This window comes from Anguilla anguilla, chromosome 4 (assembly GCF_013347855.1).
Source record: "Anguilla anguilla isolate fAngAng1 chromosome 4, fAngAng1.pri, whole genome shotgun sequence".
Classification (NCBI taxonomy): domain Eukaryota; kingdom Metazoa; phylum Chordata; class Actinopteri; order Anguilliformes; family Anguillidae; genus Anguilla; species Anguilla anguilla.
This window is the reverse complement of record NC_049204.1, coordinates 26,222,145-26,239,078: the sequence shown is the minus strand read 5'-3', so window position 1 is coordinate 26,239,078 and position 16,934 is coordinate 26,222,145. Positions and strand designations below refer to the sequence as shown.

General features: G+C 40.4%; 1 protein-coding gene across 4 annotated transcripts in view; it reads left to right on the top strand.

Moving 5' to 3' along the window:
* The window catches only part of flt3 (fms related receptor tyrosine kinase 3), a 43,254-nt gene that overhangs the window by 17,073 nt on the left and 9,247 nt on the right, over nucleotides 1–16,934 (top strand). For 3 of the 4 annotated variants that reach the window (XM_035413751.1, XM_035413753.1, XM_035413752.1), the window contains exons 4-18: nucleotides 5,099–5,295; nucleotides 5,692–5,816; nucleotides 6,069–6,186; nucleotides 8,545–8,672; nucleotides 10,010–10,146; nucleotides 11,265–11,397; nucleotides 11,743–11,917; nucleotides 12,065–12,162; nucleotides 12,270–12,375; nucleotides 12,735–12,925; nucleotides 14,008–14,102; nucleotides 14,858–14,981; nucleotides 15,234–15,338; nucleotides 16,251–16,361; nucleotides 16,756–16,912. In XM_035413751.1, coding sequence (XP_035269642.1) covers nucleotides 5,099–5,295; nucleotides 5,692–5,816; nucleotides 6,069–6,186; nucleotides 8,545–8,672; nucleotides 10,010–10,146; nucleotides 11,265–11,397; nucleotides 11,743–11,917; nucleotides 12,065–12,162; nucleotides 12,270–12,375; nucleotides 12,735–12,925; nucleotides 14,008–14,102; nucleotides 14,858–14,981; nucleotides 15,234–15,338; nucleotides 16,251–16,361; nucleotides 16,756–16,912 — 2,000 coding nt within the window. The remainder of the gene's footprint in view (nucleotides 1–5,098; nucleotides 5,296–5,691; nucleotides 5,817–6,068; nucleotides 6,187–8,544; nucleotides 8,673–10,009; nucleotides 10,147–11,264; nucleotides 11,398–11,742; nucleotides 11,918–12,064; nucleotides 12,163–12,269; nucleotides 12,376–12,734; nucleotides 12,926–14,007; nucleotides 14,103–14,857; nucleotides 14,982–15,233; nucleotides 15,339–16,250; nucleotides 16,362–16,755; nucleotides 16,913–16,934) is intronic. The other variant, XM_035413754.1, reaches the window with a different exon arrangement.

Here is a 16,934-nt window from a genome sequence, read left to right as displayed (position 1 = left end):
TGTATTTACTTTGTATTTATTAGAGAGAACTGGACATTGTTACCTATTTAAATGTAAGTCCTGTAAAAATACACATAACAAATTGTCTAAATGTAAAAAACCAACTTCATACATATATGTATATATGTATATACATTTAGTTATATTAATACAGCCTTATTTACTATATCAACTTTAAGATAAGAAACAAGCTCGGAATGATCTCATCGCGACCCACTAAACCCAATGGCGCAGACGTTGCTTCATAATTTCAAACTGCTTTCCTAACGGCTATTTTGCGTCCTGCGACTTGAGTTACAACAGTGAATATGTAGGGGAGAATGGGGTAAGGTTTCACACGGGTAAGTTGTCACACTGTTCATACCTCCAACAGAAAAGGCGCTATCTCAAAAATTAAATAGCTACTTTGTGTGACAACGTGTTCTATGGTCAAAATCCTGTTCACATGTGAGCTCAATTTTCTTATTTTTCACCTTCAAAAGTAAAAAAAATAACACTTTACATTTTATGTAATAAAACTTTGTTAGGTATGAATGTTCAAAATTATATTTTTGTACTGAGTAGAGGAGACATTAAAGTGTATTTTGATACTTTAGCTGCAGTCCTATGTTGAGCTAACCTTGAGATTTAGCCAACATTAGCACACTTGTCAGTTTGGGGTAAGTTGTCTCAATGACTTTGGGGCAAGTTGTCACATGTGAAAACTTGCCCCAATATAAATAGGCACATAGAAAATGCTCAAAAAACACTGCGATATTGTGATATTTCAAAGGAAAGAAGGAGTTGAAGTAAGGAATGAAAGATTAGAATAATAGAATAGATAAACTTAATTAATCCCCAGAGAGAGAAACTTTGAAAGGAAGGAAGGAAGAAAGATGGTTAGAAATTATGAAAGAAAGACAGAGAATGGCAGCACACCACCTGATATAATGTTAAAGGCAGTGAGGCAGGTGAAGTTGCAAAAGAAATCAATCAGGAGTACAGTGAGGGATTTTGGCATAAATTACCGTACTCTGACCTGGTATTGTCAAAAGGTTCCCACAGAAGAAGTAGAAAGTCAGGCAACCGTGCCAACAACAGTGGTTAACAATGTTGAATTTGGTTTTGAATTTGAAATAAAAAATCAATATTCACAATTAAGTAGTGTTTTTATTTGTTGATAATCCAATGTGACAACTTACCCGACATAGTGTGACAGCTTACCCGCTGATGGGGCAAGTTGTCACAAGTGCGCACACTGTATTTAACTGTCTACAATTTTGTACTGAAATAAGATATGAAGATGTAATGAATACAAAATATGTACCCAAGACTTCTTTCTTTCATTTGGTATTACATTTATACTATTGTGATGTATTGTGCCCAGTGAATGTAAGAAAGAGTGAAAAGTGTGACAACATACCCCACTCTCCCCTACGGATTCCTGGACATGCTGATAACGACCACCCTTTCTCATATTAACCTCAAATATGCAAGACAAGACACTTATACAGTATGCTAGCAAATTTAAGTTCCATTCATTTATATGGGGTGATCGATACATGTCCCCTTAGCAACCAAAAGCTAGCGCTGGACCACCTCTGAGTTATTTGCCGGCACATAAAAAAATCGCGAAAGTACTTTAAAAAAATAACCACTGGAGGATAACGAGGACATTTTTCCTACATAACTAGGTACAGGTTGTTGTATTTCGCCTATTTTTTCATATATAGTTGCAAATCAGTTTACGTTTTCCTGTCTGTCGAATGAAGTTGGTTGATAATAGGTGCTCTCATTACATTACATTACATTTATTTGGCAGACGCTTTTATCCAAAGCGACGTACAAAAAGTGCATTTCATGGTCATAGACAACTGCTAAACACAGGTTCAGTAAGGTACAATACTTATTTTGTACAGCTATTTCTAGCCAAGAACACAGTTCGCACAGTGAACACTATTCTGACCTAACCTCTGCAAAGCCAACTAGGCAGAAGAATAAGCTACAGTATTAGGACAAATACAGATTACTAAAAAGTGCTGGGATGGGGCAACATGTAACAAGTGTCATGAAAAGGGTTTTTTTTTTGTTTTGTTTTTTTTGAAAGAGTGAAATATACAGCGTGGTGGTGGTTAGTCTAGGTATAGTCTGAAGAGATGAGTCTTCAGGCCACGGCGGAAGATGGGTAGTGAGGGAGAGGTTCGGAGAGGGGCGGGGAGTTCGTTCCACCACTGGGGAGCTAGGGTGGAGAAGCTCTGTGATCCCTTTGGGCGGGTGGGAGGGGTTACAAGGCGCCCTGCTGCCGCAGAGCGGAGTGGTCGAGCAGGCACATAGAATCGTGTCATGTCCTGCAAGTAGATGGGGGCTGTCCTGTTGGCAGCAGTGTAGGCAAGGGTCAGGGCTTTGAACCGGATCCTGGCGGCGTCTGGTAGCCAGTGGAGTGATCGCAGCAGAGGAGTGACGTGGGAGAATTTGGGAAGGTTGTAGATGAGTTGGGCAGCGGTATTCTGAATCATCTGTAGTGGCTGTATGGCACAAGCTGGCAGGCTTGCAAGGAGAGAGTTGCAGTAATCAAGGCGAGAGGTCACCGTAACCTGGACGAGCAGCTGGGTGGAGTGCGTCGTCAGGTATGGCCGAATCCTTCTGATGTTGTACAGAAGGAATCTGCAGGACCGTGATGTTGCCTTGATGTGCTCCTTGAGGTCCAGTTGGTCATCCAGGACCACCCCCAAGCTCTTGGCAGAGTGAGAGGCAGTCACTGTGGTGCCATCAACCGTGATTGAGAGCTCACGAAGTAGGGAGGTCTTGCACGGGAAGAAGAGCAGCTCAGTTTTGTTGAGGTTGAGCTTCAGATGGTGGCTGGCCATCCAGGTGGAGATGTCAGCCAGGCAGGAAGAGATCTTATCATTGACCTGTGTGGCCGAGGGGGGAAAGAAAAGAAGAGTTGTGTGTCATCTGCATAACAATAATAGGAGAAGCCATGTGAATTAATAACTGATTTATAATAATCTCACTCTAGCTGACGTCACAACAGGTGTAACGTTAGTTGAAGAAGCTGAGCTAGCTAACGTTAGCAGCCTTACTGCTGCCTCAGCCTGTTGTGCACCCACCGCACCTACTACAACTTCCAGCGTTACTGTCTCTGCTGGTTGCGGTGAACCAGCTACAGTGTGGGAGGAAAGTGTCACAGGCGACACCGACAGACAGCAGCAGCCCACTACAACCAGACACCCGCTCGGACCGGGACTTTTACCCCTAGAGAATAGTGGATGTTTAAATGCTTTATCAAAAAGCATGTACAGTACTTTTGTCTTGAAAGAATGAAAGATAATATACTTATCTTTTTCTTGCCATATTGTCTTCTTCTAATTGACTGAAGGTCATTTTAAGTTCTTCAGTTAGAATTCTCATTTGGTTGTGTGTCTGTCCTTTAGTTCTGTGGCTTTGTTAACTGAAAAGAGCTACCTCTGAATAGTTTTTGTACACTAGCTATGATTTTGTTAAGCAAATTGGAGAAGGGCCTCACATTGGTCTTTGCCTGGGGCCTCCAAATCACTAAAACCGCCCCTGGTCCTGTCTAAGCCCTTAATTTATTGTATTGATTTTAGACATCGAAATTTGGTATCCTTCATATGATATATATTTGTGAACTTTCAAGCTAAGCACAGAAAGTTAGAATGAATTCATATCTATGGACATGCATAACCCCTGGCCTTGTAAAAGTATGTAGTTCATGTTGTTTGTTGACATCTTGTGGTAATTTGGTCTAACTGCACTGTTTATTAAATACTTTTCTGCCTAAAATGAACCCTTGTATGTATGTATATAGTTTTTTAAATTTTATTTTATTTTTATTTTTTTTGTGTTTACCAATTACAGTTTCTGGCACAATCAAACTAATTTCCATTCAAAGTTTGAAGTGTTTATGTTAAGCTTCTGGAAGCACAATATTGCAATACAGTGAAGTCCTGAAATAACTTAAAGTTGCTGAAGGTAACTTTTTCAATGGTCACATTGTTGTGAAAACATCTTGAAAATCATAAAACCCTGCCCAAAGAGAAAGAGACACACCCCCACCTCCCTGCTTCTCCACACACCTCATCGTGATCACACATCAACTTTTCTAGATAGATATGACGCAAGTAGGATTACAGGATTCCAGACTGGAATAACATTAGCTACACTAAACATATCAGCTCCAAGAGTCCAGGTAAAACAACAGAATTTTTTTGTTTGTTTGAGAGCTTAATGGTGATGCAGTAGAACAGTTTCCATTTAGTCACAAATTTCAGTAACTAATGATGTGACGGTTTTGCTAAATTCACTAGTTAATCTAAAGTTAGCTATGTACCTGATGGTTTGTGATACCTCAAACCTATGGGCAATTTAGACTCTCCAATTAGCCTACCTGCATGTCTTTGGACTGTGGGAGGAAACCAGAGTACCTGGAGGAAACCCATGCGGACACAGGGAGAACATGCAAACTCCACACAGAAAAGCACAGGCCAGATTCGAGGGCCAGACCCAGGGCCTTCTTGCTGTGAGGCAACAGTGCTACCCACTGCACCGCCGTGCCGCCCCGTAGCTTATCTTTATCTTGAATAGGAGTGGACACATTTTGGATTACAGAAAGACTTACATTGACGAAAGAGCGATAAAGATGCAAGTATGGGATATACCAAAAGTGAATGCAGTGGAAATACTTATGGACGAAAGTTTTTCTGAATAATTTATTTTGTGATTTGAAGTGCTGAAACCTGAAAGGGGATACGATTTTTTCAAGCAAAAATAAACAAGACCAAGCAACTGTAGAATTATTTAAAAATATATTTTTAATGTGGGTTTGTGTGTAATAAGTGATTGGGGTATGGTGAGGCTCCTTTTATTTTACTCCCATTTATTGCCCTGAGCACTGATAATGAGTTTCATTGTTGGCCCGAAAGGAGTCGACTGCCAAATATCTTCTCAGATCTGCATTTCTTCAGAAATTGAAAAAATGTTATATCCCAATACATATGCCTACATTGTGTGTATGCCTGGTAGATTAATTAACTGGTTGGTTTGTTTTAGTTGGTTGTCTGGTTGAATGTTGTTTGGGTGGATTTCTTTCTTTATTTAGAGCCACTGTAGCAATTGGGACACAGAGCAGATTCCATGCAGGCTGTTTGATTGGAACATGCAGAGTCCCCCTATGAGCCAAGTGAAGATTCAAACCCAGGAAACAGTCAGGATCAGCGCTGAGCACTACCCAACTATACAGACATGCTCCTGGAACTACAGCACAGAGAGCAGCACCTATTCAGAGAAGAACATAGAGTGAGTGACTGAGTGAGTGAGTGAGTGAAATATATTCATATAGTCATATACCTGTATATTGTATTTTTAATTGCCCATTTTCTTAACTGCTGCATCAATGTGTTTGTGTCAATGTTTAAGAAAATGATAGTTATTTAATATTTTTAATTATTTATATTGAATCCATGTTGAAGGCTGACGGAAATTGTTTTAAGGGCACATATCAGTGAATGGAAACAGGTTGAATTAAATTGATTTAGTTAGAGAAATACACTAGTCAGCTTGGTGTTAAAGGTTCAGTAAAACCTTATAAGGTGAAAACAGGTAAATGAAATACCCAATATACATTGTGTTGTGTTAACACCAGGCTCATAAACACCAGTGATCAATCTTTGCTATACTGTGTTCTATCCACAGGGGAGTGTACACTGTAATCATTTCCCAGGCCTCAGAGAGGGATTCTGGGAATTTTAGCCTGTGCTGTGAGTCTGGCAGCCAGCGCACCTGTGTGGCTTTTGGAGTCCATTTGACACTTGAGTACCGTGAGTGACCACTTGTGATCTGGCCCTTCATTTCACTTAACCTTCTCTGACCTCCCTTCCTTCTTAGAAGTGATGCTAGACTGGTTCAAAGCACCTATTTCCCACTGTAGAACTTGAACCAGGCTGTCTATTTACACTCATTTTCTATAGTAAATTCAGGACCAGGCTGGCATGAACAGACCGCAGAAGGATCGTATGATGTCCTCCATGAAATGTGTTTTAAAATTAGTTTTCCTCTGCATTTCTAATCAGGACCATCAACACCACAACTGAAAATTTCGCCTGGAGAAAAAGGACGTTCCAGTACTTATTCCTGTAGCTCAAAGGGTTTCCCAAAACCCACAATCAGCTGGATCCCCAAAACATCCAGGTAAATACACACAGCGGTCTAGTGCAGCGGAGGATGCCCTAAACATGGAACTGTCTCGAAAGTAAAGCATTGCTTTTTTTTTTACTATTGGGAATAGGTTTAGTAGACGACATGAGGAAAGTATATCATGAGGTTTCAAAATTCTGTCCCTCTTCCCTCGTTTCACCGCTGCCTTACCAGCCACTTGCTTATATGGGCAAACAGTATACTTCAATTTCAACACCACCAAAAGCTTAAGAAATAGTTTAAAAAAACAAACATTAAACATCCATTGGTAAATGGTAAATGGACTGCATTTATATAGCGCTTTTATCCAAAGCGCCTTACAATTGATGCCTCTCATTCACCAGACCAGTTAGGGGTTAGGTGTCTTGCTCAGGGACACTTTGGCACGCCCAGGGCGGGGGATCGAACTGGCAACCCTCCGACTGCCAGACAACTGCTCTTACCTCCTGAGCAATGTCACCCTGCCCCATTGCGCATAGGCTATGCGTTTCCATAACTTTTGGGAAAGGCAAAGGTGCGACACTCTGTGGAATCATTTTGTTCATTTAAAAGCAAGCTTTAAGAAATTTAATGTGCTTCAATTAAGAAAAACTGCTACAAATGTAATTTAGGAATTAAAGTAAGAATGGCCAGTTTTAACATTTTAGCATGGGCTATAACACATCCAAACATAGCATAAGACTATAAAATATAACATACTGTACACTCAGAAAAATAAATAATTGGACAGTGGTTGCACGCAATATTACTGAATTGGCTATACGTGACTTCAGCTGATTAAGTTGAAGATGTCATATTAATAATAATGCATTAAACCACAGTCTACAGTCTCCATCCTCAAAAGTGGGCTGAAATTGACACCCCGGGTTAATGATTATAGTGTTTTATAATCCAATAACTCCGCCTCTTCACTATTATCCATCAAGATTTCTGTGTCCGACAAAGCAAACAAGGCATTCTCCACCATGAAAGCTTGTGAACTACTGAAGGAAAGGTTGAGTGATTTTTTGGAAAAATGGATCTTCGATTTCAGAGAGAAGCAGAATGAAAAGTCTGCAGTTTAAAAAAAAAGTCTGCAGTTTAAATCACTACACTGTGACAGTGTAGTGATTTAAAGCAATGGCATTGTGCTTGTACGGCAGGGCATGTCATAGATAAGATAATCGCTTAAAGGTAAACATAGAAAGTGTACATTATTGGGATGGCAGGTATCCCATCCCGCTAAGTTATGACTTGATGGGGCGGCATGCCCCCTATTGCAGGATGATCTAAAATTCCTCCTTACCATTGTGAAAGTCTGATCGGCAGCTATAGAAAACCTTTGGTGGAGGTTATTTCTGCTAAAGAGGTTCTACCAGTTACTAGATACTAGGTTCACATATTTTTTCCAGCCTGAACTGTGAATGCGTACACTATGGGTTCAGTAAAGACATGAAATGTGTAATTGATTGTGTGTCATTAGGCAGAATGTGTTTGTCTATTATTATGACTTAAATGCATATATTGTGCAATGAAATACACTTGGTTCGTCTTGGGGGGGTCTGATATTCTTAACAAAAAAAGTCTCATTGCTTAAATCTTTCCTTCGTCTGTACAGACTTCTTCACAAAATCCTCTTTCTAGTCACCGATGCAGCATAGTTTCCATCCCGCTAATCTAATGAACAACATTCTGTCTGGGCAATTCCAAAGACCTGGCCTTAAAATAGTATTGGTGGCATCAATTTACCTGGCATATTTATAAAGAAAGGGCTTAATCAAATTCAGAATGAGCCTTTCTTCCCACAGCCCCAAAAATATAATTTGGGGCAAAGCAAGCACCCATGGCTGTTCCCTTGACTAAATCTGGAAATGGTGTTATTATGAAGAATCCATCCTGTCAGCTCAAATCAGATTTATTGCTTACAGGCCAAGGTCTTGGGTTTAAGTGGTTGATCAGACTTTTCTCCCTTTTTATAGCCTTGCACTTTCTCCATTAATATGCTTGTCTTATTGGGAACATTCTGATAATGTGCTATATTGCTCTCTTTTTTATGCTTACTTATTTTTTTATATGCATTATAACATTGCAAGTTGTTGTTTATATGTATGTATCTATGTATGCAAATATGGCTTCTTATTTGTGCTGTTAATCTTCTTTCTGTTCTGTTAATTGTATTGATTGCTCGCAATGAGCACTTCTCCATTTTTATTATATGTTCATACTATTTGAAGACAAGGCAGAATTTTTTTTTTTTTACCAAAGAAAAGTATGGATTTAAAAGCCTTGCAAATAATATTGTAAAAACACTGGTGTCACTGTTTCAGGTGACATCAGTGTCTGAACAGCATGTGGTCTCTTTCCCGTGTACAGCTTGCCCTCATCGAGCCTGGGGAACACAGCTGTGAGCATTGTGTCAAGCTTCAAGCTCTACAACCAGAAGACTGTGTGCTGTGCTGAAAACAGCCTGGGCAAAGAGTGTTCCATGCTGTACAATTATGGTAACCAATGTGGGGCCTGTATATGAGCTGTATAATGTCAGAGCTGGTACATTCTGCTCTGTACCACAAAAAATTCTTATGGAGAATGTCTGGTCATCTGTCCGTGAGCTGAAGCTGAAGCATAATTGATTTATGCAGCAAGAAAATAATCCAAAACACAAAAGCAAGTCCACTTCTGAATGGCTGACAAAAAACAAAATTAAAGTTATGGAGTTGCCTAATCAAAGAGCTGACTTGAACCCAATAGAGATTCTGTGGCAGGACCTGAAACAGTTCATGCTTGAAACCCTACCAATTTTTCTGAATTAAAGCAGTTCCACAAAGAAGAGTAGGCTAAAATTCCACCAAAGCAATGTGAAAGATTGATATCAAATTATATGTATTTGGTTGCAGTTATTGCTGCTAAAGTTGGTGCAACCAGTTATTAAATTTAAGGGGGCAATTACTTTTTCAGATGGGTGATATGGGTGTTTGATATATTTCCTTAAATAAATAAAATAATACTTTATAAAATATGTTTTGTGTTTACTCAGGTTGAAACCATTCAGTAAGACATATATGCAATAATAGAGGAAATTAGGAAGGGGGCAAATACTTTTTCACAGCACTGTACTGCGAGAGTCGGTACAGGGTTTGTGTTTGGGTGAACTATATACTGCTGGAGCCAATATTGGGTGAGGTGCATAATGAATGGTTTCCCTCAGGTATTAAAACCCCTGAGAAAAATCAGAAAAATCTATGCAACCTTAGACTCTGATCTTCCTGGAAGGGGGAAACAGGCACAGTGGCACTGTCTAACAAAATTACATTACATTACAGGCATTTAGCAGACGCTCTTATCCAGAGCGACTTACACAACTTTTTACATAGTATTTTACATTGTATCCATTTATACAGCTGGATATATACTGAAGCAATGCAGGTTAAGTACCTTGCTCAAGGGTACAACGGCAGTCTCCTTACCCGGGAATCAAACCTGCGACCTTTCGGTTACAAGCCCAGTTCCTTACCCACTGTGCTACACTCCGTCCTATAAAATTGGCATCATGTAGTCATGTTTTTACCTGGTCAGGTGTAGGCTATACCATGTAATTACCACAGCTCACCACTACTTTTCTGGGGGATGCACTGTAATGTTAAGAGTAGGTATAAGGTCTGGAGGGTTGTCACTGGGTGTGCTGGCTAACATGGGTGGAGGGCTTATTTTAAATAGCGAAAGTGGAGACTTGCTGCCTGGGTACTCCAAGCTTATGCCCAGCAGTTCTGTACACTTAGCAGTTATGTAATTAAAGCAGATCTGAGTTTGAATTTCATTTTGAGTGTCCTGTATGTTTCAGATCTGTGGCTTCCAGACTCAAATGAGGAGGTTTCTCTGGTTACACTGACCCCAGGTCAGCCTCTACTGTTACGCTGCAGTGATAAGAAACCCTCAACCCCTGGGTTACGCTGGCTACCTGAGAAAAATGGACTCCAGGTAGTCTTTTTCACTCTCTTTCATACAAACAGATGTTACAGGGCAAATAAAGCAGACCTGTTCATTTCTAAACCTTTTTAATTTAACCTTTATTTACCCAGGGTAGGTTCGCTGAGCACAGATGCTCTTTTGCAGCAACGCCCTGCTTCACACTCATACACATTTACACCTGGGAGCTGCCCAGTACAACAATCCTCTACTGTTGGCCACTGAGCAGCTCCACTGGAGGGAGAGAACATTATTTTTTTCTTAGCCAATTAAATCAGGGGATGATTAGGTGGCAAGTTTTTGCGAGAGCCTGATCTGAGATTTTAGCCAGGACACCAGTGAACTTTTGTTTTTATTTATTTAACCTTTATTTAACCAGGTTAGTCTCGTTGAGATTCTCTTTTTCAAGAGAGACCTGGCCAAGAAAGCAGCAGTCGATTACAGACACAACAAAATTTCAACTTAACATACTATAAAAGCAGACAAACAGCAATGTTCAAAGTTTCACAATCTGGTTAAACTTTGAACATTGCTGTTTGTCTGCTTTTATAGTATAACCCCCTACTCTTTGCAATAAGTGTCATGGGACCTTTAATGACCACAGTGAGTCAGGACCTCGGTTTAACGTCTCATCCGAAAGCACAGTGTCCCCATCATTTATACACATATCTCATTTGAGGTTGATCATACCCAACATAAAGTTTGGCAATTTTCATAAAGTGTGTAGAAACCCATAACCTCTAAGTTGAAGCAATTCATTTTGTTAAAAACTGGCCAGTCGACATCCACTGCAAAACATGCATAAATGTATCTGACAGTAAAACACTAGAATTTCCTGAAGAAAATACAACTGTGATTGCTGCTGTTGGGATACACACAATTCAGTTTTAAAAATCTCAGAAGTTTTTTTTTTAACTCTGTGAGCAAGTTTTCAGTTGGGTGTTTGTCCTCTCTCTCTTCCTGTCCAATTCTCTCACTAATGTCGCTAATCACTCATGGAAGCATCATGCTTTTCATTTCTCCTCAAAATAACTAATTTTCATGGTTCAATAAAGGAGCATCAAATAGAAAAAAAGTCTCTTTCTCTCATTTGTCTGACAGTCTGGCCCATATTTCTGATTGTCCCCCAGGTGTTGCATGATGACATGGGCTCTCAATCACTCACCTATTTGTTCATTGATTCTGTGAATGAGGAACACAGTGGCAGGTACACCTGCAAGTCCCATGACAACAGAACGAAGTCCATCAATGTCCAAGTTCGTGGTATGTCCACACATGCAAACTGCACCCTTAACTCAAACATTCAACCTCTGCCTTTTCATGTTCTGCATTCAGTCTCTGCCCCTTTACGCTCAAACTAAAAATACGCTAACTTCATCACTTCATCTACTAGGCATTAAATGTTCTGACAGCTGTAAAACTGGATAATTGATGTGTCAAAATCCTCCTTTATGGCACAGATCTCAGGTGTGCAACATTTTCATAAAAGCCTTTTGTTGTTCACAATCAGTGAAGAGGGTGATTTTCGGTGTATTGGACCTCCCTAATTTATTGACCAGTAGTGCATTACGATCTGGAGGAAATTTTGCCTATCCTGTTTCACTGCAGAAGGAGGATTTATAAACTTGCTGGAGCTGAATGAAGTGAACCATGTATTGGCGCAGGACAGAGCCAAATTCTGCTTCCGAGCTGTGCTTTCTGCCCATCCAAAACCACGCTGTCACTGGCTTACTCCAAATGGGACGGTGCCATGCCCAGACCGCATCACATTCTGGGGGAACAGGTGAGCTCTGTCTACTTTCTCTCAAACACACACAGAAGTACCCACACATATCTTTCACACAGTGGTTCAGTTCACATCGCTTGTATGTGGTTCAGTTTGGAAGCATGGATTTCAGGATTGTGGTTGAAATGTGGTTTTCATCCTCAGTACTTTTGAGCTGTGTGATCCTGCTCCAGGCCTGTATCAGTTTCACGCAGAGAACAGCAAGGCATGCATAACTAGGAACATGTCCCTCTGTGTCACAGGTGAGTGTGCTTCTGGTGTGAATGTATTTTGGAAGAGGTGTGCAATAGTTGTGTGTGAGAGCACGCTGTACCTGCGTGAGAATGGCTAACCTGTGTTTTCTCTACAGACACACCCAGTGTGAGACTTATTCAGGAGGCAGACTGGTTCAGCTGTAGCACCAACAGCACCATGCCACTGAAAATCACTTGGAAGACCTGTCCACTCTCTGCCAAGTATGTCTGTATTCTGGAGTTTCTATTCTGCAGTGTAGCCTTAGAGCCTGCAGTGTAGGTATGAGAGATTCAACAGTGTGACAGTAATAGGAATCAGAAACTGACAGGTATGAAAGCAAGAGTGACCAGATTGAAATAGAGTGGGGGTGTGCATAAATGATAGGTGTGTACAACAGTGACAGGTGTGTTAAAGAGAGTGAAAGGTATATGAAATGGTGCAATAGGTGTTTTGAGCTGTGAGAGGTGTGAAGAACATTGTAACAAGTGTTTGATCCGCATATGTCAGTGGAACAGAGATAGCTGTTTTAATTACTGAGTTCTGGCTGTGTGTGTGTATGTGTGTATGTGTTTGCCTGCAGCTGCCTGGATGCCTCCTCTTGGCGAGGTGAGGAAGATCACCCATTCCTTGTGTCAAAGGCTAAAGGCCTGTGCCAGAAGGAAGTGTCCAGTTACTTTCTCCTGGGCCATTTGGAGCACCAAACCAAACTGAAGTGCTGTGTTCACAACTCTGCCGGCGAGCATTGCAGCCAGGAAACATCACTGCTGAAAAGTGAGAGACAGACAGACAGAGAGAGAAAGGGAGGGAGAGGGAGGGCATTTCTATATATTGGGGACCAGAGTGATTTCATCTGAAGTGCTCATTGAAATTCCGGCCACAGTTAATAGGCACGACAGCTGTGGTAATGAAGGCACGGAAGTTCTCAAGAATAATAATATTTTCCAAGAAATGACGAAAGTCATCGATAAAGTTCCGCCAGGTGCAGTGTCTTTTACTGCTACCACAGACTGAATGCGTAATGCAGCGTTAATGAGACAAAACTTTTGGTTACACTGAGCTATAAAACGCTATTCCAAAAATAAAATTAGACATTATACGAAACGAATTGTCCAAAACAATATATGACCACTCAGTCTCGAAAGGGACATCTCTACGCGTAAAACCAATGCTAAGGTTGTATATTTATTCCATATTTAGTCACAGGTATTGACAATAGAATGACATGGTATGATTTTAGAAAAGTTCCTCTTGTTTATTTCAGTGTTCAGTGAGCAGTGTTTTTCACAGCTGTACTGGCATATCTTTGGCTGTTGTTGGCTTTATCTTGTTGCTATGACGTATTACAAATTTTTAGTGGTCAAAGAATGTTTTCATGTATGCCCAGATAGACACTATTGTCCAGTGTGTCATGCGTGGGGTGTGTAGTTGCAGATAAGACTGTGGGGGTGTTTGGTAAATGGATGACCAGAGTGAGAATGGTGGCGCTTAGAAACTCTGTCTTCGGCATAGTTGTCCTGAATCGTCTACTAATACTCTACTACTCTTTAGAGTTTACTGGAAATTGTGTGAATAAGAAAACATCCAGAGAGAAACAGTTCTGTGGGCAAAAACTGTCAGTGTGTGAGTGTGCGTGTGCGTGTGTGTGTGTGTGGTGTGTGCGTATATACACACACAGACATACACTGAACATCAAGTACAGAAACATCTATATTAATGTTTCTGTACTTTCTTACTATGCAAATTTATAACAAATTCATTTGAATTTTAAAAATGGATCTTATTAAAGGCCTTATTCAAGGCCTCTTATTAAAAGGGGAGAAAATAATTGTGTAAAATCATGTTGTTTCTTCCAGACTATTCCTCTACTAGTCTACTGTTGCTGACGGGCTTATTGAGCATTTCCCTGTTACTGCTCACCACTGCATTGATCATCTCCTTCAGAAGGAAGGTGGGTCATCTGTCCGTCACCTGCCTCTTTCTTTCCTGACACATTCTGAAATGTATTCAGTTAGTACAGACACACTCTCACAAGTGTGTACTTCACACATAAGCGTTATTGCATAAGCTGCGCATAAGAATGTTTTCATGTCAGTTTCGAGTTTTGTGCATAGATTTCCACATAAGATAAATTCTACTGAATTTAGGGTCATGTCCATGCATATGAACATTTTATAAATGAGGTCACAGGTATTTTCCGAGTTGTTCATTCATTTTATGATTTGTTTTTATGCTCTCTTCTAATTTGTTCATTTGTCTTGCCCTTCGGGACTACTATAGTCATGTCAAAGATGGTTCAGTAGATGTATGAAAGACAGCATTGATTTGTGTCAATGAGAACTGCACAGGAAGCAACATATTATTCTGGGATTTGAAAGTGAATCAATTCAATTCAATTCAATTCAATTCAATTCAATTCAAATCACTTTATTTGTCCCCGAGGGGCAATTGCAGAGGTAGAGGTAGAGTAGTACGATTAACAAGTAACACAATGTAAAATGTCAATGGGATTCTTTCAAACCTTGTCACAAATTTACTATTTTGCTCACAAACTAGTCATATGTCTGGAAATACTGTTTTCCTACCAATCACCAAGTAGCCTATCATATTGGTGTACACAGAAGCCCCATCATGAAAATCAGAAGTTCTATTACCACATAATTTCTCTCTTCAAAAGGACTAATATTACAAAATTTCTCTCTTCAGAAGCCCCAGTATGAAAGCCAACTTAGGATCCTGCAGATGGTCGACAATGACTACGTTTACATCGACTTTAAACAGTTCCAGTATGACCAGAGTTGGGAATTTCCTCGTGAGAACCTAGAGCTGGGTAGGAGAGATGAGTGTGTGCTTGAAAGAAAGGTGACAGGAGACGAGTAAATGGATAGAGGGGCGGATGGATGGAGATGGCTGAATGGCAAATAGTGGGCTGTGAAGAGGGGATTGAATAGAGTGTGGCATGAAAGTAAAGATTAGTAAATGGAATGAGTGAGTGCTAAAGAGAAAGTTGAAAGGAGAGTTGGGTGAATTGAGAATGATGGTCTCTCTGAGTCCCAAGCTGAACCTTTGTTGTGGCCCTCAGGGAAGGAGCTGGGGTCAGGAGCATTTGGCATGGTGGTGGAGGCCACTGCCTATGGGATCTGCAAACCAGGAGTCTCTGAACAGGTGGCTGTGAAGATGCTGAAAGGTAGTCTTGATTCCAGGCTTTTGATTGCGTTTGGAGTGTGTTATTGCCATTTGTCAACATGAGGACCAGAGTTCAATGATTATTTGATCAAAGCTTTCATTGTTCATATCAAAGTGTACCAAATTGATGCATCTATTTGTGAAATTCCAAAAAAAATTTCCCCTGGGAAAGAATGTCCCAGGACTCCCCTACAATGTTCTGGGCTAAGCACCCAATGTCCTCAAATCGTAGCCACACCCCTGGCATGCACTGGAACTGCCAGAATCCAGTGGGATTAATGAAAGCAGTTTTGTGTTTGTTGGTTGCCTCTACCGCAATCTCATAGTATCCTGACTTAAGGATACTGAGACCACTGAGACCCATTTAAAACAGAAAAAAAGGTCTCCTCCATATTTGGTACTGCGTGTACGTCTTTCAGTTTTTGCATGTTCAGCTTCCTGTAATTGATAGTCTTACATCGCCATTCTTTTTTCATACTACACCAATGGGTGACTCAAATCAGGATTTTCAGATCACTCCAGTGTCTAGTAGCTCTTGAAAATGTTAGACAGCTTCAATATCATGTGGAGGAGGGATATTATTCTCAGATTCTTATACTTATTCTCTGAGCATCAGAGAATAAAACTAGCAAAAGCCAGCATACATGAGGGGCTGAGGGAGACTGAGTTTTAAATTCATTCATTCATATCGCTATTGTTTTTCTGACATCTGTCAAAGAGTCTGGTGGAATTACTGAATGTGTGTTATTGGTGAAGTTAATACTGATCCAGAGTGAGGTAAGACTTGTGTAACAGTTATACAGTATGATGTCAGGTTGTATAACACTGACGTAGCGTGAGATCTGGCTGTGTAACACTGACCTAGTGTAATATCAGACAGTAACACTAATTAAGTATATATGTTATTGTACAGAGAAGCACCAGACAGTGGAGAAGGAGGCTCTGATGTCAGAACTGAAGATGATGATGCATATTGGTAACCATGTCAACATTGTCAACCTGCTGGGGGCCTGCACAGGCTCAGGTATGTAAGGCAGATAAACATATTCTCTGGTACATAATGCAAACAAATACAATTCCAGGTAACCCTGGCAAAGAGTTCTATACAATGAAGACTGAAGATTATATTCATGTCCAGAGAATTATGAGCACAAAAAAACTTGCATTATTAAGTAATTTGATTAATCATGCAGCACTGCTTCACCGACTTCAGTCTCATGTGGATCCCCGTTAATTCCTGATGCCTGTTCCCTCCCCTTTGGACACCTAACAAGCTTAAAATTCTAAGGCTTTTGTCCTTCCTGTCCATAATTCATTGTATATTTCTCCTCATCTAATGCTTCACATAAAAATAATAATTTTAAAAATGTTCAAGAAGACAAACAGGCAGAATACAGTTTTTTGTGTTTGATCTATAGGGCCTATCTACCTCATCTTCCAATACTGCACCAAAGGAGACCTTCTGAATTACCTGAAGACTAACAGAGAGAGGTTTCACCAATCTCTGACTGACCTCTTCACCAAAAACCACTTCAGCTGCCTGTACCACAATTTCCAGTCAGATTGCACCCACAGGTGGGTCCTTCTTTCCCCTTGG